This window comes from Vulpes vulpes, chromosome 14 (genome assembly GCF_048418805.1).
Source record: "Vulpes vulpes isolate BD-2025 chromosome 14, VulVul3, whole genome shotgun sequence".
In the NCBI taxonomy this organism is placed as follows: Eukaryota; Metazoa; Chordata; class Mammalia; order Carnivora; family Canidae; genus Vulpes; species Vulpes vulpes.
The window spans coordinates 29,541,999-29,568,991 of record NC_132793.1 but is presented as its reverse complement, the minus strand read 5'-3'; the positions used below and the strand labels follow the sequence as shown (position 1 = coordinate 29,568,991).

The following is a 26,993-nucleotide window of genomic DNA, read 5'->3' as shown; positions in this document are numbered from 1 at the left end:
GATGACCTTGGCGCACAGGCCTCCTCCAGCTCCAGCTCCTCACATCCATTTCTCCTAACAGGCTCGGCTATCCATCACTAACTCTTCTCCTGAGAGCACTTGATTGATGTATATCTTGTAGATGCGTGATTACCCTCACCATACAATTGAGAAACTCGGCTTTGACAGTTGATGTGATTTCTCCAAGGCTATAAAACCTTGAGTGGTGGTCCGGGATTCGAACCGGTTGTCTACGCTATTCAGCGACTTCCAGAGCGGTCCATCCACGGCGCTGTTTCCCCTCCGCAGGTCCTAGATTTCCCAGTTCTCTCAACAACGTCCTCCGCTGGAAAACGTCCTTGGAAAACGCTGATAGGGTCTTTTGAGCCTCGGCCGCACCCGTCCCTAGCGCGGCAGGCGGAAGTAGCGGGCAATTGGCCGGAAGTGGGGCGGTGAGGTCCGGGTGTTGCTGGAGGAGTCGTGGTGGCGCGGCAGCCCGCGGGGTCCGGGGTTTGGTGTTGCGGCGCCCGCGTTCGCCAGGCTCAGGTGAGTGGCGGCGGCCGGGTAGGAGGTCGCGGCGGCTGCTCTCTGCCCACCTGGGCCTCGGTCCGCCTCTCCCGTCCTGGGCGGCGCAGGGTCGGGCGCGCGCCGAGGCCGGCTGCTCGCTTCCGGGCCCGGGCGCGGACCCCGCAGGCAGGCACGCTTCGAGCTGTATCTCGGCGACCCCGCCCCTCCAGAGTCCTGTGACCTTGGGCACACGGTTCGTCTGAACCTTGACTTTTCCTCTGGGAGATGGAGATAATAACTGCCTGTCTCATAGGGCCGTTGGGGGGAATGCAGTGAGGTTTTTTGTCGCACTTGTCATTACACTTTCACGTGCGTGCTAATAATCACTTGGGTATCTGGAGATTGAGGTGGTAGGCCGGTGGCAGAGCCCGAGATTATGCATTCCTGACCAGCGCTTCCAAGTGAGGATGATGCCGCTGGTCCGCAGGCCAGTTTGAGTAGCAAATTCTACATTATTTTGCTTAGTACCGGGTCAGCCTGAGTCTTCAGTAAATATCAATACGATGTATACCTATTCCCCATTTTTAACAGATGGTTTCTAGTTGCACAAACCTGAGGGTATTATTGATGTCTTCCTCGCTTTTTTTCTCCAGAGATAAAAATAATTGCCCTTTCTCTTTCTGTACAAATCATGACACAGCTCTTCTGTCCTGACTCAGGGAGCTTTGGGCCCTCCTTACACCAGTTACTCATCCACTTCCTTAGGCCATGCTTCATTGCTCGCTCACTGTAAACCGTGGGCCAGTGCTTCATCCTATTGAGCTGGGTAGCCAAGGGCTTTAGCACCAGTGTGGCCGGTGTTCTGTGCTTTCAAGTCATTCGTTGCAGTTGGAATGTAAATTCCTGTTTTCTGCACTTTGCTCACACTTTGTGAGTAGTAAGAACAGCTGCTTTTCCAGAGCTAGATTTTACAACTCAGTGCTCTGAATGGCCTCAGGCAAGCTTTGGGATGAATTCACTGCTGCCTAGTAGACCATAATACGATCTGAAGACTCAGTGTTGCATAACACAATGGAGAAAGTGAGGCTTTCGGCAGTTGTGCAGGCCTAGTTTATTTGACAGTAGCACTTTCTTCCCCATTCATGGGTTTACTTTTCTGATTCCCAACAGGGTCTTGTTATTTGTCATGCAAGTATGCCACCTTTGATATCAGAGCATTCTGAAGTTTTCCCTTCAACTGTCTGAGAAACTATACTGTGCAGCCTTGCAAACCTAGAATAGATAAAAACCAAGAATTTGGTTGAGTTGACCAGTTGACATAACTTTGGGTGCAGATATTTCTCTTTGGTCATTCCTTTAGTTTCACTCACATGGGCTGAGAGGACATGAGTGTCTGCTCTATATTGTTTTTTTTTTTTAATTAATTTATTTATTTATGATAGTCAGAGAGAGAGAGAGAGAGAGAGAGAGGCAGAGAAATAGGCAGAGGGAGAAGCAGGCTTCATGCCCCGGGAGCCCGACGTGGGATTTGATCCCGAGTCTCCAGGATCGCGCCCTGGGCCAAACCGCTGCACCACCCAGGGATCCCTGCTCTATATTGTTAAACCCAGAGATTTCCTAAAGACAGAGTGTTATGAATCCTTTCAGAGTAGTGCCTCTAACAGCATTTGTGGGGTCTTATCAGACTGTATCTAGCCAGACCCTTCTTGCCATTCTGATAGAGGAATAGCAGAGTCTTAAAAAAGGGTAGGAGAGGGCTATCTGTATATGAATTGAAAATATTTCACAAGTAATTGTGATGTGCTGTTTTCTCCAATAAGAATGGAAACTAGAGGGTGCCTGGGTGGCTCAGTTCATGATCTTAGGGTTGTGAGATCGAGCCGGGGTTGAGCTCCGTGCTGGGCATTGAGCCTAAGATTCTCTCTCTCCCTCTCTTTAAAAAAAGAAAAAAAAAAAAAAAAAAAAGAATGGAAACTTGAACGAAGTGGAGGGGATGGGCTGTTAGACTTGGTTTTGATTTGGCTTAACTCTGGGTGATACTTATCTTGACCTGAACACCTTACCTTAGCACTAGTGTTTGACCTTCATAGTATTAGTAGATCCCTCACTTGTAGGCACTGCTTCTGTGTGGAAACCGAAGCACGGAAGAGTTTAGCCCAGTTGGCATTTGTATTAACAGCTAAGGGTTCTTAGGTCAGTCGCTAAGCCCTCATCAGGGGCATTAAAGCTTTGCAAACTCTCAACACCTAGAGAAATTTAATTTTTTGTTTTTTTCAATTCTCAGGATTGCTCAACAAATTATTTGCTAAGACAAGATTAGAGTTTGAAGTATCCATTTATTTGTGGCAATTTATCAGGACATAAGGGGGTTAAACCTTTCTAGCAAAAAGATAAGTCAGAATTAAGAGAAGAGATCCAGTAACTGGTGAATTGAATATGCTGAGAGTGTCATATACTTAATCTACAGTTAGCATGGCTGTCTTTCACCATCTGGCTCCCTTCCTCTAACTTCTGGACTATAGTTTAAACAAAGCTATTCAGCTTTGCTCAGACCTGTATCTGGAAGGTGGAAAGGTAAGAGTCCTCATTCCTGTGAAATAACATCATTCAGGGTGGTTAGGCAGTGCCAGGGGTCTCTGAGGCTCCATGCTGGTTTGTTAGACCCCCTAAAGAGAGATGGGGAATAGGATATACATGTAGTTAAGTTTATACACTTAAACTAGGAAAGGAGCTTTGTGCTGATGTCACATGTCTTTGAACCTCTAGAGATGGTATCAGGAGTTACTGATTGGGCATCTCATAGTATTCCCTTTCCAGCTTTCTTATGGATTCTCTGGGAGTCCTTATGTAGGGAGGAACTAACTCTCTCAGCTATTCTCTATCTGGACAAACATATCCTGGCAGCCTTTCCTTTGCAGTGCCTTTCCTCCTTACCGTTCTGCTTTATTGGTTCTGTATCTTCCCTTTGTTTCTTTTCTTTCCTTCTCCACAGTACTCAAGACTAGACTTCTGAAGTGGTTATATTTCAGACCTATATATATAGATATGTTGTCTATACAGTTATGCTAAAAGTTGCATGGTGAAAAAGTAAGTAGCTCCTACTTGCCATTTGCAGTTGCCTCTGCATGCCTCTACGATTCTTTATTTTGTCATCATTGCTGTTACTGGGCATCCTTAAGGAAGTTCTGTAGAGAGTAGGAATTGCTTTGACTAGAAAAACTTCAACATATTCCTTGAAACTTAAGATTACTTTCTTTAAATACTGATTGTCTTGAAGAATACCTTAATTTCTTGTTAGTGCATGCACAAATTTAGTTTTTGTCAAACTTGGACGTGGTTTACACAGTCCAATAGTTTTATGGGATTTATGACACTAAATATTTTTAAAAATATTTTATTTATTCGTTCATGAGAGACACAGAGAGAGAGAGAGAGAGAGAGAGAGGCAGAGACACAGGCAGAGGGAGAAGCAGACTCCATGCCAGGAGCCTGATGTGGGACTCGATTCCGGGTCTCCAGGATCACGCCCTGGGCTGAAGGCAGTGCTAAACTGCTGAGCCACCTGGGCTGCCCTATGACACTAAATATTAATTCTCTTTATTTTGCCTTCAATTTTTATTCTGTGGAGGCACTTTCAACTCTTGGTTTCTTTTGGCATTTATCAGTATATTTATGAATAATATATTTGTGTTGCTGTTTCTTGGTTTCTAGGAGATATCTGTGTCTATAAAATCTTTGGCGACTTTATTATGGGCTTTGAGACTCTGGGTCTCTTGTGTCCCTACCCAGCCTCCTCTATTCCTCTTCCTCTCCCTGCATCCTCCATATATAATTTGCTCAAACTTTTTTTTTTTTTTAAGATTTTATTCATTTATTCATGAGAGACACACACAGAGAGAGAGAGAGAGAGAGGCAGAGACACGGGCAGAAGGAGAAGCAGGCACCGTGCAGGGAGCCGGATGTGGGACTCGATCCTGGTACTCCAGGATCACGCCGTGGGCCAAAAGCAGATGCTCAACCACTGAGCCACCCAGGCGTCCCAATTTGCTCAAACTTTTAAATTAAGCTGATATTCAAGGTTTATATCTATAAATTATGTAAATATTCATAGCTGAGCAGGGAGTATAATATAACATTTTCTTGTCTTATACAACCTTTTTGTTTTCCTGGAGTTAATAATTTTTGTCACTGTTATGGGCTTGGTTTTTTGTTTACCTATTGCTTGTCTGTCCCCAGATTATTCCTCAGAAGTATACATCTCCCCTCCTTGGTAATATTTACTTCCTCTGGCATGAACTGGTTCTGTATGTCTGCTCACAGTTCTAGTCTTGGGATCTTCATTATCCTGGGGTTTCCTTTTGCTTCTCTCCTGCTCAGTTGAACCTTAAATTCAGGAGACCTTATGTCTCCTGCCAACTTCTAGGTCTTCAGTTATGGTACATCTCCTTACCTTGATGATGGAATATCTTCCATCCTTCCTGTAGATTTTGGTCTTTGAGGTCTTCTCTTTGTTCTTTTTTGTGAGTACTATAAACTAGCTGTTAGTGATAGCTCAAGTCTTAGACTACAGACATAGCTCATTTTGCACTTTATTGTACTTCACAGAGAGCATGTTTTTTACAGATTGAAGATTTGGAGCAACCCTGTGTCAGACAAGCCCGTTGGTACCATTCTTCCGACAGCATTTGGTCGCTTATCTTTGTGTCACATTTTGGTAATTCTTAGAATATTTCACATGTTTTTGTTACTATTGTGTTTGTTAGGGTGGTCTGTGATCAGTGATTATGACTTGCTGAAAGCTCAGATGATGGTTAGCATTTTGTAGCAATAAGGTATTTTATAACTAAGATACGTATATTGTGTTTTAGGTATAATGCTATTGTGCATGTGACAGACTATAGTATGGTGTAAACCTAACTTTTCCATGCGCTGGGAAACCAGAAAATTCTTTGACTCGCTTTATCGCGACCCTTACTTTATTGCAGTGGTCTGGAACTGAATAACACTGAGCACACCTCAGAAGTGTGTTAGAGATGAGAGGGGCTTTTGAGTTCACTTAGTTTTAACCCTCCAGCTCCCTGGTATCTGGAAATCCTGTAGATTGTTTAGGGTCCTCCCTACTCCTTTGTCTGGAATCTCACTCCTCTTATCTATAATACACCAGCAATGTGGATTTTGGAATCAGACAATCTTTGATACCAAACTCCACTTCATCCCTTAGCTGTGTAGCCTTCAGCAGGTTTCTTAGTCTTGTGAAGTTCCTTTTCCTCATCCACAATGTAGAGAAAATAAGACCTACCTTACAGAGATTGTAAGGATTGGAGCTAATGCAGATTTAACAGGTGCATACTAGGCTTGGCACAGAGAAGGCTCTAAGATAATTGTGGCTGTTGTTTATTCTATCTTGGAATTTAACCTGTATTTTTGCAAATCAAAAAAGGGCCACATTAATTCAAAATACAGAGTCAGTACCACTCAAACATTGATGTTCGAGGAAATGGTTCCTTTTTTTTTTTTTTTTTAATTTTTTATTTATTTGTGATAGTCACAGAGAGAGAGAGAGAGAGGCAGAGACACAGGCAGAGGGAGAAGCAGGCTCCATGCACCGGGAGCCCGATGTGGGACTCGATCCCAGGTCTCCAGGATCGGGCCCTGGGCCAAAGGCAGGCGCTAAACCCCTGCGCCACCCAGGGATCCCAAGGAAATGGTTCTTTTGTTCATCTGGGGACCGTGCACAATAAGTTCATTAAGTACTCTTAGGTAGTATTTATTGAAGTAATTTAAGTTATTTAATGTACTTTTAAAATTATTTATAAAGATATTTGTTTAATTCATACACTTTTCTGTTGTTAACAGTTCCAATGCCAGTTGAAAGGGGAAAAAAGTTTATCAAAGATATAGCAGAAAGTCTCTCCACCAAAAAGCTAGTTACTTTCCTTTTATGCAAGTATTTTAGGTGATGGCACTCATTTGTGTTCTCTTTGTTTCAGTGAATGTTTGTATGTACTTTTTCTCATATTGATGCCTGCCACACGCTTATCCTGTAAACCAAGCCCCCTCCTTCCAGATGGACATTTGGATTGTTTTCAGGGTTTTTGTTTGTTTGTTTGTTTTTAAGATTTTATTTTTAAGTGATGTACACCCAATGTGGGGCTCAAACTTAAAACCCTCAAGATCAAGAGTCACACATTCTACCAATTGAGCCAGCCAGGTGTCCCAGTTTTTCTTTAGAGCAGTTATTTTGTTAAAAAAACAAAAGTTTTTTTTCCTTCCAGTTTTTCCAAACTTGTTTCCAAGATGAGATGAAGGTCTATAGATTTTAATAGTTTTTTTTTTAAATTTTTATTTATTTATGATAGTCACAGAGAGAGAGAGAGAGAGAGGCAGAGACACAGGCAGAGGGAGAAGCAGGCTCCATGCACCGGGAACCTGATGTGGGATTCGATCCCGGGTCTCCAGGATCGCGCCCTGAGCCAAAGGCAGGCGCTAAGCCGCTGCGCCACCCAGGGATCCCCTATAGATTTTAATAGTTTAGGCTTTAGTTGCAGATTGTGTTGAGCCAAATATAGATTTCAGGTTCTAAAGCAGGTCTTCTTAAAACCCCTATTCTGTCACGGCACCCTGATGGCTCAGTCGGTTAAGTCTTGGACTCTTGGTTTCAGCTAAGGTCGTGAGATCGAGCCCCACATCAGGTTCCTCGCTCAGTGTGGACCCTGCTAGAGATTCGCTGCCTTTCCCTCTCCATTTGCCCCACCCCCTACTCACGTTCTCTCTCTTTTCTCTCTCCCCAAAAAAAGAAAGACAAATGTTTTTTTTTTTTTTTTTTAAGTGGGGGATGCCTGGGTGGCTCAGCAGTTGAGTGTCTGCCTTCAGCTCAGGGCATGATCTTGGGGTTCTGGATCGAATCCCATATCGGGCTCTTTGCAGGAAGCCTGCTTCTCCCTCTGCCTGTGTCTCTGCCTCTCTCTCCGTATCTCATGAATAAATAAATAAATAAATAAATTTTTTTTTTTTTTTTTTAAGCCCTATTCTATCAACTGGAAAGTTTCATTACTTCTGTTTTGTTCCTACCATACCTGTGGTGCAATATTGGTTGAGGCAAAAATCTTTAGTTATCTCTAACTATTAAAGGAAGAGTTATTTTAGTACTATTTTCCTCATGTTTTCTAATTTTTAAAAAGTTGGCATCTGGGGCACCTGGACCTGGGTGGCTGTCGGTTAAGTGCCTTCAGCTCAGGTCATGAGGTCCTGGTATTGAGCCCTACATCGGACTCCCTGCTCAGTGGGGAACCTGCATCTCTCTCTTCTCCTTACTCTTGTGCTCTTTCACTCTTTCTATTGCTGCCCATCACTCTCTCTCTGTCTCTCAAATAAATAAATAAATAAAATCTTAAAAAAAAAAGATTGGCTATCTGAATCCATAGGACTAAACTAATGGTTTATAGCAAAGTTTTTCTGTAAAGGGCCATATAGTAAATATTATATTTTCTTCCATGGTTACTCAGTTCTGCTCTTGTACTGAGAAAGCAGGCAGAAACAATATGTAATGTGTGGCCTAGCTATTTTCAGATAAAACTTTACCTAAAAAATAGGTGGATGGGTGGATTTGGACCCCTGAACCATAGTTTTATGACACCTGGTCTGTAGTATCTGGGCCCATAGATTGAAACTTAGTAGACAAAATGGTCCATAGTCCACGGTAAAGAATTTAGTGTATAAAGATTTAATGTGATAGAATTCTGCTCTGGTTTACAAAGAAATTAGAGCATACATTCCTGCCATCTAGAGAAGCCTACATAGCTGGACTACCTGAACAAAGCTACTGGCCTGCCCTGTGGCCACTTGGTTTTCCTCCTGTGGGCTCTGGAGGGAAGGGGCTGCCAGGGGAGTTAGGCAGGGATTTCTGAAAGTCCCTGTGGCACCCTCAGAACCTACAAGGGATTATGTGTAGCAACAACCTCATCTGGTCCACATTGTGGCAGCTCAGGGCTCACTGGGTTTTGCATGTCAGGCTTTGGGATTTCTCAAGTGGAAGGAAAACTAAAAGCCTTTAGAGAAAGCAGGAGTATAGCAGAGTCAGTGTCACAGCCTCTCATGGTTTCTACTGTGGGGGACAGTGGGTCCTGCACAGCTCAGAAGCAGGGTGGTCAATACCTGACTCATTGGCGACATTGCTCATCAGCCGCCTCCAGAGGAAAGCTGTGCTGCTCCACTTGCACGTCAGCAGGGCAGGCATGTGAATTGGTGTTCCCTGAACCGTGAGCCCGACTTTGAGATGCTTTTTGCTTCCCATCCGTGAATTGACAACAGAGCACATCCGCCTTCTGCCTTCTCCCACCAAAATGCGTTTTTGAGTATACATTCCAATAGCCTGACTACTCTGTGGTAGTGATTCAGTATCTGATAAGCTACCTGGAGAGAACAGGCACCTTCTAGAAGGTGTAGGAGCAGCATCAGAAGACAATCCCATAGTCAAAAGCTTCATACTTTAGGAACAGGGAGGGTTATAGTGGGTATAATTAATTAAACTTTTACACCAGATCCCACTTTCTACTTTTGGTTTTAGCACAATAACTTTTACCAACTTTCTTATTCTTCAAGTGGGCCCCTTTCTTCCTTGATATCAAAGAGAGGGAGTTTATCCTAGATGTGTGCTGTCTTGTGGTTTGGCCATTCACCAGCATGGCACTTATTTGAGTGGAGAGCAGTGTAGCTTAATCCATTTCTTATAATGTGTACATTTTGGTACTGTGATAGGTGGAAGCCACTTATTCTTCATCTACCCTTTTTTCAGTATCTGGCACCAATTCTGGCCCAGTCATTTGTGACCCATGGCTCTTGCGATATGCCGAAGATTTCCAGGCAGTTTCTGTGGAACTCCTCCCCGTCCAGCTCTAATCAAGCACCATATAAACAAGAAATTGCCTGGACAGACCTGTGAGGACTGTGTTCTGACTGGCAGAATGATCCGTACTGACGCCAGAATGGCAGCCACCCTCAAGTTGTTAAAACCTTTAGGATATCAAGCGTTTTGCAACCCTTTTGCCTACAGTGCTACCCAAAGTGTGACATACTGGAATGTGGGAAGCTGCACATGGCAGACGGAACAGGACCCTCCAGAACACAGCAGCCTCTGCCATCCTGCCAAAAAAGTTGAGAACATTAATAGCACTTCCTCTTCTCAGAGACTTCTGACAACCAGCAGTGCCCTCCCAGGTTCGGAATCCAGCAGGGCTCCTGCCTCTCAGGCCAGCACGTTAAAGTCGGGCTCACCCAGGGCTGCAGGAGTTGTTGAAGAGGATATAGAAATTTTTGATTCCTTTGAAGACCCCCGAGGTTTCCTACAGCTAAGGCCAGAGTACCAGCTTCACAGCTATAACAGATCTGAGACTTGTCAGCCCCTTTCTGTTTCAGAAGGTGAATTAATTTTGCACAAAGTCACAGTTTATCAAGGTAATCTCCAGCCTCAAGTCATTGCTGAGTATTTCTGTAAGCTGAGCTCTCTGCCTGCAGAGCAGCATCATGTTGTGCTGTCCAGTACCAGCTTTGCTTTGCTCTGCCAGCTAAGTGTGAAAAATATACAACTCTTTGATGTCCCAGATCTGATCAATATTTTGAAAGCCTTTGTCAACCTAGGAATCCCTCCGTCCCATTCAATGCTAGGTGTGTATGAAACCAGATTTTGCAATAAGGTGTGGGAGATGAGTGTGGATCAACTTCTCTTGGTGGCTGACCTCTGGCGTTACTTGGGCCGCAGAGTACCTCGGTTTTTAAAAATCTTCTTTAGTTATCTTAATTTACACTGGAAAGATCTATCCTTGTCCCAGCTGATTCACTTAATTTATATTATAGGTGAGAGTCGTCAGGTACCCCAAGACCTCATGCAAAAATTGGAATCGTTGGTTCTCAAATACATAGATTTGATCAATTTAGAGGAGATTGGTACAATCTGTTTGGGATTCTTTAAATCAAGTAGTAGTCTCTCTGAATATGTCATGCGGAAAATTGGAGACTTGGCTTGTGCTGACATGCAGCATCTGAGTAATTATGCCTTAGTGAATATTCTAAAAATGTTCCGTTTCACGCACGTGGATCACGTAAATTTCATGAAGCATTTTGGCCAGATTGCTCCTCAACGAATTCCTTTTCTTGGAGTTCAGGGTGTCATGCATCTGACTCTTGCTTGCTCGGCCCTACGTGTCCTGGATGAAGGGCTAATGAATGCTGTGGCTGCTTCTTTGCCTACGAGGGTGGCATACTGTCGAAGTAAAGATATAGCCAAGATCCTGTGGTCATTTGGAACTCTGAATTATAAGCCACCCAATACAGAAGAGTTTTATTCTGCCCTGATAAATGAGATTCACAGAAAGATGCCTGAGTTCAAGCGATACCCAGAGCACCTGCTCACCTGCCTGTTAGGCCTGGCATTTTCTGAGTACTTTCCATTTGAGCTCATCAACTTCGCTTTGAGTCCAGAGTTCGTCAAGTTAGCTCAGGCGAGAAGTAAGTTTGAACTCACTAAGGAGCTGTATACTCTTGATGGTATAGTTGGCACTGAGTGTCTAGATTACAGAGGCAATCGTCTTAGTGCTCATCTTCAGCAAGAAGGGTCAGAAATGCTGTGGAATTTAGCAAGGAAGGATATGTGCTCAAAGCCTGAATTCCTAGAAGCTCTCTTTTTACTTGAGACCATGTTGGGTGGGTCTCAGTACATCAAACACCATATGATTTTGCCTCATACCCGATCTTCTGATTTAGAGGTCCAGCTTGATGTTAACATGAAGCCATTGCCATTTAACATAGAAGCCATACCAGTTGAAGAAGAAGCCACATTAAAGCTTAAGCATGTGGGAATCAGCCTTACAGATGATTTGATGAATCAGCTACTCCAAGGAAAATCAAGAAAACATACCCAGGGAGAAACTGAGTCAGAAACTGAGCCACAGGCAAGAGAATTAGAGAAGATAGCCATACATTTGGGGAGCTCCCCTTGCAGTGTGGCAGACAGATTAGGGGCAGACAGATTAGCCTGCATGCAGGCCCCACAGGTGAAGCTGGCCATTCAGTTGACAAACAAAAACCAGTATTGCTATGCTTCCAGAGATCTGCTTGGACTGCACAATATGAAGAGGCGGCAATTGAATCAGCTTGGGTACCGTGTGGTAGAGTTATTCCACTGGGAGTGGCTCCCACTACTGAAACGAACTCGCTTAGAAAAGCTGATGTTCCTCCATGAGAAGGTGTTCACCTCTACTCTCTGAACGGCTTTAAGGGACATTGTTACTCATAAATGCCCTAGAGGTACACTGTACAAGGTGTTGGGAAACAGTTATAAAAGCTAGAATATAGGTTTGGTAATAAAATCATCTGTTGAGAAGACTTAGCTGTGTTCTTATCTATGGCAAAGTGAAGTTACTGTGTGTTACCATGAATTAATTGTAACCTGGTCCAGTTGTACAAGTTGTTGCTAATTTGTGCAGGTAATGAATAAACCTCTTAATATGCCCTATTTTCAAGTAATTCCTATCATATTTTTCTTCCTCTCTTTACTGGCCTTATTTCATCATGATTTTGATTTTTAAAGATAAAAGTGTAGCCAGACATTGTCAAAGCCAATTTTTTAAAAGTGGTTTTCATGTACTTTATTTTTTTTTAAAGATTTTTATTTATTTATTTGACAGAGCGCACAAGCAGGGGGTTAGGGAGAGGGAGAAGCAGATTCCCTGCTGAGCAGGGAGTCAGACATTAGGCCTGATTCCAGGACTCTGGGATCATGCCCTGAACCAAAGGCAGATGCTCAACCGACTGAGCCACCCAGGTGCTCCTCATATACTTTATTTTATTTTTTAAATATTTTTATTTATTCATGAGAGAGAGGGAGAGACGCAGAGAGGCAGAGACGCAGAGGCAGAGGGAGAAGCAGGCTCCATGCAGGGAGCCCGATGCGGAACTCTATCCCGGGACTCCAGGATCATGCCCTGGGCCGAAGGCAGACGCTAAACCACTAAGCCACGCAGGGATCCCCTATACTTGATTTTAAAATAAGAATCTTTTTTGAGTTGCCTGGTTGGCTCAGTCAGCTTAGTGTCTGCCTTCAGCTCAGGGCATGATCCCAGGGTTCTGGGATCGAGCCTTGCATCGGACTCCCTGATCATAGGGGAGTCTGCTTCACCCTCTCTGCCTCTCCACCTGCTTATGTTAGAGAACATAACATAACATAAATAAATAAATAAATAAATAAATAAATAAATAAATAAATAAATAAATAAATAAATAAAATCTTAAAAAAAAAACAATCTTTTGGGGCACCTAACTGGGTCAGTTGGTGAAGCATGTGACTCGATCTCAGGATTGTGAGTTCAAGCCCCACATTGGGTGTGGAGCATACTTAAAAAATAAATAAAATAAGAATCTTTACAACTTCATTTACATTTCATGATTTTCCCCCATGCATGTTTTCTTCACATCCTTTAAAGTCTCATTTTTATTTAGATTTTGTTGGTTGTCCTTAGTTGATGGTTCTTCCTGCTTTCAAGAGCCATTTCAGAATTAGCTTAATGTCCTCTAGCCCCCTCTACATTTCTACTTCTCTTGCATAAATTCTTCCCCCACCTTTCTCTCCAAATATTTTTTCCCTAAAATTGGACGTAGAAGAGTGGAATTAAATGAATGTCTGTTGGGTCAGTGATTCCCAAATCCAATGACCAGGTAGAATGTTTTTCATGAGAAGTGGTTCAAACAAGAAGGAAATGCATTACCTTCCGTAAGAAGTCTAGTGGGCTTCAGGTTTGGTTGTATTAGCACCATAAACATAAAGAGGTTATATATAAAGAGATCCTATGTATATGGATCCTATATATGTGTAAGCAACTTAATACAAGTAACCTTTGTAAACATTTAGGGGTGAGAATTTTAAAAAAGATCCCTCCCACTCTTATTCAGATTTCCTCTCAAAGGTCGCTTCCCTTCCCATGCAAAACAGTACCTTGGTTGGCTTTTGATCATGCTCTGTCATCTTCAGCTTCATTTTCCTCACTGCACTTAGCAGTATCAGAAATTATTCTGGGGACACCGGGGTGGCTCAGCAGTGGAGTGTCTGCCTTTGGCTCAGGGCATGATCCCAGTTCATGGATCAAGTCCCACATTGGGCTCCTGCAAGGAGCCTGCTTCTCCCTCTGTCTGTGTCTCTGCCTCTCTCTGTCTCTCATGAATAAATAAATAAAATCTTAATTTTAAAAAAAAGAATTAACAATAGCCCTTTGAGTTAACTGTGTTTTGTTAACTAATTAATCTCCAGTGCATGTAGTGGGTTGCAGCACAGAGATGATAATGTTTAGTGAATATGGTCTGGGAATTTAGAGTGGTTAGGCATTGCTGGGGAGTTGAGGTGGAAAGAAGGCAGAGGGTGGGGGTAGAGAGGTAGAGCAGATCTGGGTGACAGTTTACAGCGTTACTAAAGAGCCTAAGTATATAGGGGCTGGGTGCTTCTTTTTTTTTTTTTAATAAATTAATTTTTTATTGGTGTTCAATTTACCAACATACAGAATAATACCCAGTGCTCATCCCGTCAGGTGTCCGCCCTCAGTGCCTGTCACCCATTCACCCCCACCCCCCGTCCTCCTCCCCTTCCACCACCCCTAGTTCATTTCCCAGAGTTAGGAGTCTTTTTTTTTTTTTTTTAATTAATTTTTATTGGTGTTCAATTTACCAACATACAGAAAAACACCCAGTGCTCATCCCGTCAAGTGTCCACCTCAGTGCCCGTCACCCATTCCCCTCCAACACCCGCCCTCCTCCCCCCTTCCACCACCCCTAGTTCGTTTCCCCGAGTTAGGAGTCTTTATGTTCTGTCTCCCTTCCTGATATTTCCCAACATTTCTTCTCCCTTCCCTTATATTCCCTTTCACTATTATTTATATTCCCCAAATGAATGAGAACATACACTGTCCTTCTCCGATTGACTTACTTCACTCAGCATAATACCCTCCAGTTCCATCCATGTTGAAGCAAATGGTGGGTATTTGTCATTTCTAATGGCTGAGGAATATTCCATTGTATACATAAACCACAGCTTTATCCATTCATCTTTCGATGGACACCGAGGCTTCTTCCACAGTTTGGCTATTGTGGACATTGCTGCTAGAAACATCGGTGAAACGCAGGTGTCCCGGCGTTTCATTGCATCTGAATCTTTGGGGTAAATCCCCAACAGTGCAATTGCTGGGTCGTAGGGCAGGTCTATTTTTAACTCTTTGAGGAAACTCCACACAGTTTTCCAGAGTGGCTGCACCAGTTCACATTCCCACCAACAGTGTAAGAGGGTTCCCTTTTCTCCGCATCCTCTCCAACAGTTGTTTCCTGCCTTGTTAATTTTCCCCATTCTCACTGGTGTGAGGTGGTATCTCATTGTGGTTTTGATTTGTATTTCCCTGATGGCAAGTGATGCAGAGCATTTTCTCATGTGCATGTTGGCCATGTCTATGTCTTCCTCTGAGATTTCTCTTCATGTCTTTTGCCCATTTCATGGGGGCTGGGTGCTTCTAAGGGAGTCTTAAGTAGGAATAATTGGGCAGATTCATGTTTTAGAACTGTTAGGTAAAAAGGATAGAATGAGATTGAGAAAGGTATATGAGATATATTAGGGAGAATATTTCACAAATGAGAGTAAGAGCTCAGGTGAGACAATGAGGGCCAGAACTATGGGAATGGAAAGTCTGAGTTTCAGAGGTGATTGGAAGGAGAAAGGCAAGACTTGCTAATTGGTTGGATTAGGGAATGGGGATTTTAGTGCTGACCACATTGATATGGAGTCAGCAACTAAAATTGGAACCAAAGCAGGAAAGGTGTTTGGGTAGAGGGTTAGTTAATCTCACCTGGTCATGCTAAGATGAGCTTCCAGGCAGAAATAGCCAGGCTGAGGTCTCAGATGGGGATCTGGGCAGGTGGCAGTCAGAACCACAAGTGAGTGAAATCGCCTGGACAGGTGGATAGGATGTTATTGCAGTTCGGGGATCAGGGAAGAAAAGATAACCAAGAATAGAATACCAGCATTTATAGAGAGAGCAAAGCGAAGGGGACCCAGTGGTAAAGATTAAAAAAAGAAGAAATAACCACACTTAGGGAAAATGGTAACATACAAGTTTGTCAAGGGTCCTCAAAACTACCCTCACGAAAAGGATTCACAGAACTTGTAAAAGCTGTTATACTCACAGTTATGGTTTATTACAGTGAAAGGATACAGATTCAAATCAGCAAAGGAAAAAGGCACATAATGTAGAGTTTAGGAGAGACCAGGTACAAGCTTTCAGTTGTCCTTTTCCAGTGCAGTCACATGGGCAGGTCTTAATTTCATCCCAACAGTGGTATTTGCCAACATTTATTCATATTACTAATCAGGGTAGCTCACCTGAGCCTGTGCAGGGTTTTTATTGCGGGGGGGGGGGGGGGGAGTCATGTAGGCATGGAGTGCCCACGTGGCTGGCCTTAGTTATTCAGTCCCCACCCCCTTCAGAGGTCCAACTGACATGCCCAAGCCCCCACCATAAATCGCATTGGTAGTGTAAGCTGTCTGGTGTAGCTCAAGGTCTCAGGTGTATGCAGACAGTCTTAACAGGAAGGATGTTCCAAGGGCTTAGAGATGGTCTCCAAGGAGCTAGTAAAGGGCCAGTTTTTTGGGAATGTGCAGGGTTTGAACCCCCCCCCCCAAACCTGCCAAGTTAACCTTTCATTGCACAGAAGCCAATAGGAAAGGAGAGGATTTGCAACATGTCAGTTGCTAGGGAGAGAGCAGTGAGGGCAAGAACCAAAAATCTCCAGTAAATTTGCAACTTGGTCATCACTGATGACATTAACAATAGCAGTTTGAATTGGATTGTCAGAGCAAAAACCAGACTGCACACCTGTTGAATATTGAGAATTAAGGAATGGGTTGCAAATGTTGAGACAATTCCTTGAGAACCTTTGAAGAGAAGGGAAACCTTGAGCAGGATACAGAGTGGGAGTAGGATTGCCAATATAATACAGAATGCCTGGTTAAATTTGAATTTTGGGGACACCTGGGTGGCTCAGCCGTTTAGGGCCTGCCTTCGGCTCAGTGCGTGATCCTGGAGTTCCAGGATTGAGTCCCACATTGGGCTCTTTGCATGAAGCCTGCTTCTCCTTCTGCCTGTGTCTCTGCCTCTCTCTCTCTCTGTCATGAATAAATAAAATCTTAAAAAAAAAATTGAATTTCAGATAAGTAATAATGTTTTGTGGTAAAATACGGATAAAATTGGCCATTTTTTCAAGTGTGCAATTCAGTGACAGTACACTGATGATGTGCAACCAATCAGCACTGTCTAGTTCAAGAACATTTTTTCACCCCCCCAAAAAACTCCATGCCCATTAAGCAAAGATTCCAGGTGTATCCCTCTCCCAGACCCTGGCAACTATCTATCTGCTTTCCATTTCTGTGGATTTACCTATTCTAGATATTTCCAAAAAGTGGAATCCTACAGTATGTGGCTTCTTACACTTAGTATAATGTTACTAAAATTCACCCATGTTATGCATGTGCCAGTACATCATTACGTATAGCTGAATAATAGCCCACTGTTTGGACATACCCTGTCTTGTTTATCCATTCATCAGTTGATTGACACTGCATTTTTCCACTTTTTTGACTATTGTGACTGGTGCTGTTATGAACATTCATGTGGCATATTTTTTTGAATGCCTGTTTCTAGTACTCTGGATATATACCTACAAATGAAATTGTTGGGTTATATGTTCATTTGATATTTAACCTACTGAAGAACTGCCAGACTTTTCCACAGTGGCAATACCATTTTACATTTCTAACAGCAATGTATTAGGGTTCCACTTTCTCCACATCTTTGCTAACACTTGTTATTTTTTGTGTGTGTGTGTGTGTGTGTGTGTTTTAAATAGCTGTTCTAGTGAGTGTGAAGTGGTACCTCATTGTGGTTTTGATTCATATTTCCCTAATGACTAATAGTGCTTAGTATCTTTCTTTTCTTTCTCCGTCTCTCTTTTTAAGTAGACTCCACACCCAGTGTGGGGCTTGAACTCATGACCCTGTGATCAAGAGTTGCATGCTCTATTCACTGCACCAACCCGGCACCCTTAGCATCTTTCTTTCTTTTTTTTTTTTCTTAGCATCTTTAAATCTTAACAATACTGAGTCTTTAATCCATGAACAGGAGATGTCTTTCTATTTATTTAGGTCTTTTTAAATTTCTTTCAGCAGCATTTTATTTTATTTTAAAGATTTAATTTATTTATTCATGAGAGACACAGAGAGAGAGAGGTAGAGACGCAGTCAGAGGGAGAAGCAGGCTCCATGAAAGGAGCCCAATGTGGGACTTGATCCGGGGACTCCAGGATTACACCCTCTGCCAAAGGCAGGTGCTAAACTGCTGAGCCACCCAGGGATCCCCTTCAGCAACATTTTATAGTTTTCGGTGTATAATTCTTGCTCTCCCATAGTTACATTTATTCCTTAGTATTTTTATTTTTTTTTAAGATTTTATTTACTTATTCATGAGAGACACAGAAAGAGAGAGAGAGAGAGGCAGGCTCCCTGCAGGGAGTCCGATGTGGGACTCAGTCCCAGGACTCCAGGATCACACCCTGGGCCTAAGGCAGACGCTCAACTACTGAGCCACCCAGGCGTCCCAGTATTTTTATTTTTAATGCTACTATAAATGGAATTTTTATTTTCACTTTTTTTCTTTTATTTTTTTTAGATTTTATTTATTTGACTGGGGAAGAGAGAGTGAGAGAGAACACAGGCAAGAAGAGCAGCAGGCAGAGGGCAAGGGAGAAGCAAGCTCCCCACTAAACAGGCAACCAGATGTGGGGCTCGGTCCTAGGACCGTGGGATCATGACCTGAGCTAAAGACAGACACTTAACCAACTGAACCACCCAGGCACCCCTGTTTTAACATCTCTGTGAATTGCTTGTTACAAGTGGTTAGAAATATGAATGATTTGTCCTGCATTTTTGCCTGATTCTTTTACGAGCTATAAGAGTTTTTGTGTATGTGTTGATTCTTTAGAATTTTCTATATACAGGATCATATAATTTGTGGATAAAGGTAGTTTTCCTTCTTTCTGCTTTGGAGACCTTTTTATTTCTTTTTCTTGCCTACTTTCTCTGGCTAGAGCTTCTTATATGAAATTGAATAGAAGTGGTAAAAGTGGGCATCCTTCTCTTGTTCCTGATCTTCTGGAGGATTCTTTCAGTCTTTCACCATTGAATATATTAGCTGTGGGTTTCGCATGAATACCCTTATCATGTTAAGGAAGTTCCTTTCTGTTCTTAGTTTTCTGAATGTGCAATAAATAATTTTTTAGCATATGTCACAGATAGTACATAGGACATTCTTTTTTTTTTTTTTTTAAGATTTATTTATTTAGGGCAGCACCGGTGGACCAGTGGTTTAGCGCCGCCTGCAGCCTGGGGCGTGGTCCTGGAGACCTGGGATCGAGTCCCACATCAGGCTCCCTGCATGGAGCCTGCTTCTCCCTCTGCCTGTGTCTTTGTCTCTCTGTCTCTCTCTCTCCCCCTCCGTGTGTGTCTCACATTAATAAATAAATAAAATCTAAAAAAAAAAGATTTATTTATTAGAGATACAGAGATTGAGAGAGAGAGAGAGAGAGACAGGCAGAGGGAGAAGCAGGCTCCATGCTGGGACTCGATCCTGGGTCTCCAGGATCACACCCTGGGCTGAAGGCGGCACTAAACTGCTAAGCCACCGGGGCTGCCCCATAGGACATTCTTAAAGAAAAAAATCTATTGTTCATCTGATTTCCAGATTTAAGTGGGCAGTTTTTATTTTTATTTGCCAAGTTGGCAACACTAAGAAAAACTCAGCACCAAGGCAAGGTTTTTTTGAGGAGGCTGGTGAGGGCAGAAGAGACTTACATGTTGAGGAGGGTCCAGCAGTAGTCAGAGATAAGCATTCAGGAGAGAGGTGAGAACAGATGGAATAAGGTCCAATGGTCACGTTTATACATGAAGAACATGGCTACTCCACCTGGCGTCCCATAGAATTTTGCTGACTCTACTATTAAGGTAGTGAGTAAATGGTATTAGAACCCTTAGTTTAGGGGATCCCTGGATGGCTCAGCAGTTCAGCGCCTGCCTTTGGCCCAGGCATGGTCCTGGGGTCCCAGGATCGAGTCCCACGTTGGGCTCCCTGCATGGAGCCTGCTTCTCCCTCTGCCTGTGTCTCTTTCTCTCTCTCTCTCTCCCTATGTCTATCATGAATAAATAAAATCTTTAAAAAAAAAAACCAAAACCCTTTGTTTATCTCTTTGTTTTGAGACTGTGAGTCTCTTAAAATTAAGAGACCCATTTGTGCCTTGATTTGAGTTGATGAGGGTTTTTTTTTTTTAAGATTTCATTTATTTATTTATTAGGGAGAGAGAGCAAGCATGAGAAGAGGGGTAGGATCAAAGGGAGAGGGAGGAGGCCCCCCACTGAGCAAGGAACCTGATGTGGGGCTCCATCCCAGGACCCTGGGATCATGACTTGAGCCAAAGGCAGATGCTTAACCCACTGAGCTACCCAGGCACCCCAAGCCTATGATTTCTTAAGAGTAAAAATTGTGTCTACCTGTGCCTAGCAGAGAGCCTTGCACATATTAAGCCATTGAAGGGTGAATGGGCTCCAACCATATAGGATTGCAAGTTGCTTCTGGGTGCACACCTCTGTTCTGGTCTTCTGTGCACCTCTCACTGATGGATGACTCTGTGGGATGTTCTAGGACAGCTGTCTTCATTTTAACCAGCTCGAAGAAAAATGAACACAAGTCACATTTTTTTCATGGATGGACAAGTAACTCAATTTAGAAATTATAAGAAGTATTGTTCTTCTTTAAAAGCTGAAGTGCCCAATTTATAAAATTGCTCAGTGCATTGGTATTCCACCCACTCTTTGAGGTTAAATGCTTTTCTCTTATTTGACAGGCAATCTTTTCTTCTTTTTTTTCCTCTGTAACCTGTTTGAGTCTAGTCTTTAAAATATGTGTATCTGCCAGAATTACTTTCCATTACATTTTTGTGAGACTCAGAAATCCGGTTGTATAACTCAGCTGTGGCAACTTCTTTTTAGGCCAAAGGAAGATGGATGCTCAGGTGTTCAGAAAGTGTCATGGTCACCTTATTCTCTTCTAAATCATCCCCCCACACTCCTTACCCCCATGTTCTGGGTCCTCAACCACAAAAAGGCTTACTTAGCTGCTTCAAGCTACAAGGAAGCACAGATAGAAACCTTCCAGAAAAGATGACGAACTTGTCCCAGTTTGCCTGGGACTTTTCTGGTATTAGCACAGAAAGTTCCACATTCTGGAAAAACCCTCAATCCTGGATAGACCAGAAGATTGATCACCCTACCTCTGTATCCTTTCTCAATCCTTCCCTTGAACTTTCCCTTATTCAGCCTGCGTACAGGGAGGCAAAGGAGAAAGGTCTGTCTCTATCTGGCCATCCAGACCTGTAGGAACTGTCAGATGCAAGAAATACTCTGAGCATTTTTTTTTTTTTTTAGAGTATTATATCTATACGCTCAGTCCTCTCTGGTATCATCCTGCAACCCCAGGAACCTAGTCCGATTGTTTAACTACTTACATGTACTTTAAACACACAAAAGGAAAAACAGTGTGGCCCATCACTCTAAATCTGTTGCCTACTTTAAATTTCTGAATGGGCACCATTGCTCCCAAACTATTCATGTATATGATAGTTTTTTTTTTTTAATTTATTTATTTATGATAGTCACAGAGAGAGAGAGAGGCAGAGACACAGGCAGAGGGAGAAGCAGGCTCCATGCACCGGGAGCCCGATGCAGGGCATGCATCGTGCCCTGGGCCAAAGGCAGGCGCTAAACCGCTGCGCCACCCAGGGATCCCTATATGATAGATTTTTAAAGAGATTTATTTATTTATTTATTTATTTATTTGAGAGAGAGTATGGGCAAATGGAGGAGACGGGCAGAGGGAGAGGAGAGAGTATCCTCAAGCAGACTCCCACCTTGGAGTAGAGCCCCACATGGGTCTGATCCCAGGACCCTGAGATCGTGACCTGAGCTGAAATCAAAGAGTCAGACATTCAGTCAACTGAGCCACCGAGGCACACCCTTAGATACAGATTTTTAACAGATATATGATCATAATACTTATACTATTTTGTGTTCTTTTTAAAATTTTATATATACTTTTACAGATTTTCTACATAGTCATATTTATCATTTAAGTATCAGGTATACCAAGAATAAATGTGTCACTGAAGTGTTTCTTACAATGTGGGTAGACGGATTCACTGGACTCTTGAGTTGGCCTCAGGAACCTAGTTCTGGCCTTAGATTCTGGGTAAAGAACTTTAAGACTTCTGTGATAATAGAGTTGTATTTAGGGGCTCAGTGGATAGAACATGTGACTCTTGATCTTGAGATTGTAAGTTCGAATCCCACATTGGATGTAGAGAATACTTAAAAATAAAATCTTTAGGGCAGCCCCGGTGGCTCAGCGGTTTAGCGCCGTCTTCAGCCCGGGGTGTGATCCTGGAGACCCGGGATCGAGTCCCACGTCAGGCCCCCTGCATGGAGCCTGCTTCTCCCTCTGCGTGTCTCTGCCTCTTTCTCTCTCTCTCTCTCTCTCTCTCTGAGTAAATAATCTTAAAAAATAATCTTTAAAATAAAATAAAAGACTTCTTAGAGGACAATACCAGGAATCCTTGTGATGGAACTGTTCTCTGTCTTGACTGTGGTGGTGATTACACATGTCTGTACATGTGTTAACATTGCATAGAACTGAATCCATATAGGCGCACATGCCTAACTAAGTACATGTAAACTTGGGAAATTGAGTAAGATCATGGATTGTGTCATTGTCAGCTTCCTGCTTGTGACACACTGTGTTGTAGCTATGCAATTACTGGTTAAAGTGTGGTTACTGGTAACCGACACTGGTTAAAGGGTACATGGGATCTCTGTATTGTTTCTTACAACTGCACATGAATCTACAATGATCTTAAAATAAAAAGCTTATTTTTTTTAAATATTTTATTTATTTATTCATAGAGGTAGAGAGGCAGAGACACAGGCAGAGGGAGAAGCAGGCATCATACAGAGAGCCCGACATGGGACTCGATCCAGCGTCTCCAGGATCACGCCCCGGGCTGCAGGCAGCGCTAAACTGCTACGCCACCGGGGCTGCCAAAATAAAAAGTTTAATTAAAATCTTGAAAAGTAAAATATTTTTTTCTGGCTGGCTGGCTGGCTCAGTTGGTAGAGAACACGACTCTTAATCTCAAGATCATGAGTTTGAACCCCACATCGGAGATAGTTTACTTTAAAAATTTTTTTTTCCGGGATCCCTGGGTGGCGCAGCAGTTTGGCGCCTGCCTTTGGCCCAGGGCGCGATCCTGGAGACCCGGGATTGAATCCCATGTCAGGCTCCAGGTGCATGGAGCCTGCTTCTCCCTCTGCCTTTATCTCTGCCTTGTCTCTGCCTCTCTCTCTATATATGACTATCATAAATAAATAATAAAAAAAATTAAAAAAAAATTTTTTTTTTCCAAAAAAAAAAAAAAAATTTTTTTTTCCTTGAAGGTACCTTTGAAATCCTTGTGAGACAATAATATGTTATACGTAGTTCATTTTCCTCCTTCTTCCTCTTTAGACACCTTTCCCTCAAGAAAAATATTAAAGGAAGAAAATGCCCAGGGAGAAACTGAGATTGCTAGTGTATTTCTTGGTACTGTATACTTTGATGCCTTCAGGAAGCCATTTGCAAAGATAGCCCCTCATGTAGAACAAAAAGATAGTGGGAACTCCTTGAAGGGTGAATTGCCTCTAAGTGGTTCAGAATTGCTTTGTCATCTAGGAGGTTAATGGCAGGCTTTTCATTAGTGTCATTTTTTTCCCTGGTTATAAGCCTTCTGTGACTTCCTTCTGTCCAGTAGCTTTCAAACTTTTTTAAAAAATCACAGTCCTCAGTAAGAAATGCTTTTTATAATAGTGAAAGGGATTAAAGGGGAGAGGAGAGAAAATGAGTGGGAAATATCAGAGAGGGTGACTGAACATGAGAGACTCCTAACTCTGGGAAACGAACAAGGGGTAGTGGAAGGGGAGGTGGGCGGGGGGATGGGGTGACTGGGTGACAGGCACTGAGGGGGGGGCACTTGACGGGATGAGCACTGGGTGTTATGCTATATGTTGGCAAATCGAACTCCAATTTAAAAAATATACAAAAAAGAAAGACCTGCTTTTACATCAAAACCCAGACTAATGGTGCTGTTTCAGGTGATAGAGCATGTGACTCTTGATTTGGGGGCTGTGAGTTTGAGCCCCATGTGGGGTGTAGAGATTACTTAAAAAAAAACAAATCAGAATAATAGATAGAAATATAGTTCCCTTTTTTAAAATTATTTATTTATTTTAGAGAAAGCATGCATGCACATGAGAGGGAGTGAGGGGCAGAGGGAGAGGGAGAGAGAAACCATGAGCAGACTCCCTGCTGAGTATGGAGTCCCAGGACTCTGAGATCCTGACCTGAGCCTAGACCAAGCGTTGGACCTTAATCAACAAAGCCACCCAGGTACCCTAGAAATATAGTTTAAATTATACTGAAACAAAAGTTTCACAAAACACTGCCCATCCTTATGTATGGTGCCCTCCGACTCTATTCTACTTCATTAAAAAAAAAAAAATTCTGGTATGTCTCAGTAATGTGAGTTCTTGATTCTTGATCTGCAGTTTGGAAGAAAAATACTATCTCAGACCACAGGAAAAGTAGCCTGAAGCCCCTTGGTGTAAGATTCACTGCCTTCCTCATCTGACTGCATCTGCTTTTCTGGCCCTGCCTCCTCCCCTTCTAAGCAGCTAGTGGTATATTCAGCATTTCCTAAACCAACATCACTGTCCCATCTCTATGCTTTAGCTATTACTGGTTCCTGTCTTAGTGTCCTTCCTCTGCTCCTGTTCTGCCTCCTGACTCCCATGTCAAGTACATATTGTCCATTGTTCATTAGTATGTAGTAACTGTCCCATTTCAGAGTTGTCCATGAGGTCAGACATGTTCTTTGTTGTCTCCAATTCAAACATTACTCCTGTGAATTCTTCCCTAAATTCTGGGTATACTTTTGGACAGTGTTTATCCATTTTTTTTTTTATAATGTTTATCCATTTTTTTCATGAGGAGCCACATTAAGAAATTTTATATTGAACCTAGTATATAATTTCTTACATGTATTTGTATAAAACTGAAGCAAAAGTTTCATAAAATAGGGGCTCCTGGCTGGTTCAGTTGGTGGAACATACTACTCGATCTCGAGGTTGTGAGTTCAAGGCCCATGTTGGGTGTAGTGATTACTTGAGATCCTAAGAAAAAATTTCATAAGTTTTCCATATTATGTACACTTTGATATTTTATCTTCTCTTCCAGTTAATATTTCTTTTCTTCAACCCATAACTTGATTTCAAAACCACAAATTGATAACATTTACTTAGGCCATCCTTCCCTACACTGAATGTCATTTGCAGAAAGCTCTGTTACAAACTTATATTCCATAGTCACTGTTGAAAAGAGGTCCATCATGCCTCAAGACTTGAGGACGAGACCATTTCATATCATTTCTTTTTTCTTTTTTCTTTTCCTTTTCTTCTTTTTTTTTCCACAAGAAAACTTGTAGAGAATATTTATTACAGCATTTTTTTCATAGTAAAAAATTATAAACGTAGATAAAAAAGCAATGAAAAAATAAACTGTTTTAGTCATGTAACTGATTACTACAAAGGGGGCACCTTGGTACCTTAGTTGGTTGAGCGTTTGCCTTCTGCTCAGGTCATGATCCTGAGGTCCTGGGATCAAGCCCTGCATCAGACTCCCTACTGAATGGGGAGCCTGCTTCTTGCTCTTCCTTTCCTCTGCCCCTCTCCTGCCACTCATGTTCTCTCTCTGTGTGTGTGTCTCAAATAAATAAAATTTGAAAAAAAATACTACGAAAAATTTAAAATGAATAAACCAGATACCCACATTTAAACATGGAAAACCTTAGAATGATAATGCTGAATGGAAAAGCCAGTTGTAAGATGATGTGCATGGTATATCCTTAAGGTACGTTAAAAATATGAAAGACTGGGGATCCCTGGGTGGCTCAGTGGTTTAGCGCCTGCCTTTGGCCAAGGGTGTGATTCTGGAGTCCCGGAATCGAGTCCTGCATCGGGCTCCCTGCATGGAGCCTGCTTCTCCCTCTGCCTGTGTCTCTGCCTCTCTCTCTCAAATAAATAAAATCTTAAAAAATATACATAAGACTACTAAAAATATATATATATACATAAGACTACTGCATATTGTTTATAGATACACACTTACCAATACTGATTTGAATGAGAGACACCAACTTCAGATTAGAGTTCACCTCTTGGTAAAAAAGGAAAGGAAATGGGAATAGTGATGATTTTTGTTGGTATCTTTTCAGTTTTGTCCTTAATACTGAAATGAGAAGCAAATGTGGCAGTGTTTATATCTGCTAAATCTAGGTAGTGGATATAAGAGTGTTTACTATATTCTTCTTTATCTGAAATATTTTGTTTAAAAAAAGGAAAAAAATCTTTGTAATGAAAATTGACTTGTGTCTTATCTGTTTATAAACCTGTATTATCTTGCTGTCTTTTAATGCTTCAATTATCTGGCTCCAGGCTACTTGTCTGAACTGCAGGGCACTTTAGCCATGATCCATGGCCTTCAATTTATACTCAGATGCAGTCTCTCTTTTACTTAGATGCCAAATTTGGAAAAGAAGCTCTCATTTGTACATATTTACTAGAGTAAATGTATAAGTAAGTACTGTAAGTATTTGCAAGAGTTCAGGTAAACGGCCATTTCTCAGGCAGGGCTGAGGAGAGTCTTCCTGGGTGAGGCTGTCTGCATTTTCATATGTTGAACCATTCTTTTTTTCCGAATTAAGCATTAAGGCAGGAGGAACTTGACCTTAAAAGATCAGGGGTGTTGGAATCAGAGGTGATAAGATCACAGAAAGACCTTGATGGCAACCAGAGTCCTATAGAATCCTATAGTGTTTGGATATCACTATTTGTCAAAGAAACAGATACTATCATTTGTAATGTGTTTTAAAATAGTCTGTCACTTACATGGCACACTCATTTGTTTCAATTTGATCTCCAGTTTTTTATTTGTTTCAGTCACTTTTCTCCCCATTCTTATTATTAATAGGCTTTTTTTTTAGGGGCACCTGGCTGGCTCAATTGGTAGAGCAAGCGACTATTGATCTTGGGCATGTGAGTTCGAGCCCTGCATTGAGCATGGATATTACTTAAATAAAATGTTAAAAAAAAAAAAGATTTAAAATGAAAAATAAAAAACCTTTATTTTTTAGAATGGTTTCCGGTTTACAGAGAAAGTGAGCAGATAATATGAAGAATTCCCATATACTTTTGCTTGCATGTCATTTCTTCTATTACTAACATCTTGCATTAGTGT

General features: G+C 42.2%; 2 protein-coding genes across 4 annotated transcripts in view; both read left to right on the top strand.

The window, feature by feature from the left end:
- The first annotated feature begins 404 nt into the window (after window positions 1-404).
- Window positions 405-26,993, top strand: part of UBOX5 (U-box domain containing 5) — a 42,804-nt gene continuing 16,215 nt past the window's right edge. For 2 of the 3 annotated variants that reach the window (XM_026012382.2, XM_026012383.2), the window contains exon 1: window positions 408-525. The gene's annotated coding sequence lies outside the window, so the exon portion shown is untranslated. Of the gene's footprint in view, window positions 526-26,993 lie in introns of all 3 variants that reach the window. The other variant, XM_026012381.2, reaches the window with a different exon arrangement.
- Window positions 426-11,995, top strand: FASTKD5 (FAST kinase domains 5). Its single transcript, XM_026012380.2, has 2 exons — window positions 426-525; window positions 9,281-11,995. The coding sequence occupies exon 2, from the start codon at window positions 9,318-9,320 to the stop codon at window positions 11,745-11,747; it is 2,430 nt and encodes an 809-aa protein (XP_025868165.2). The 5' UTR covers window positions 426-525; window positions 9,281-9,317; the 3' UTR covers window positions 11,748-11,995.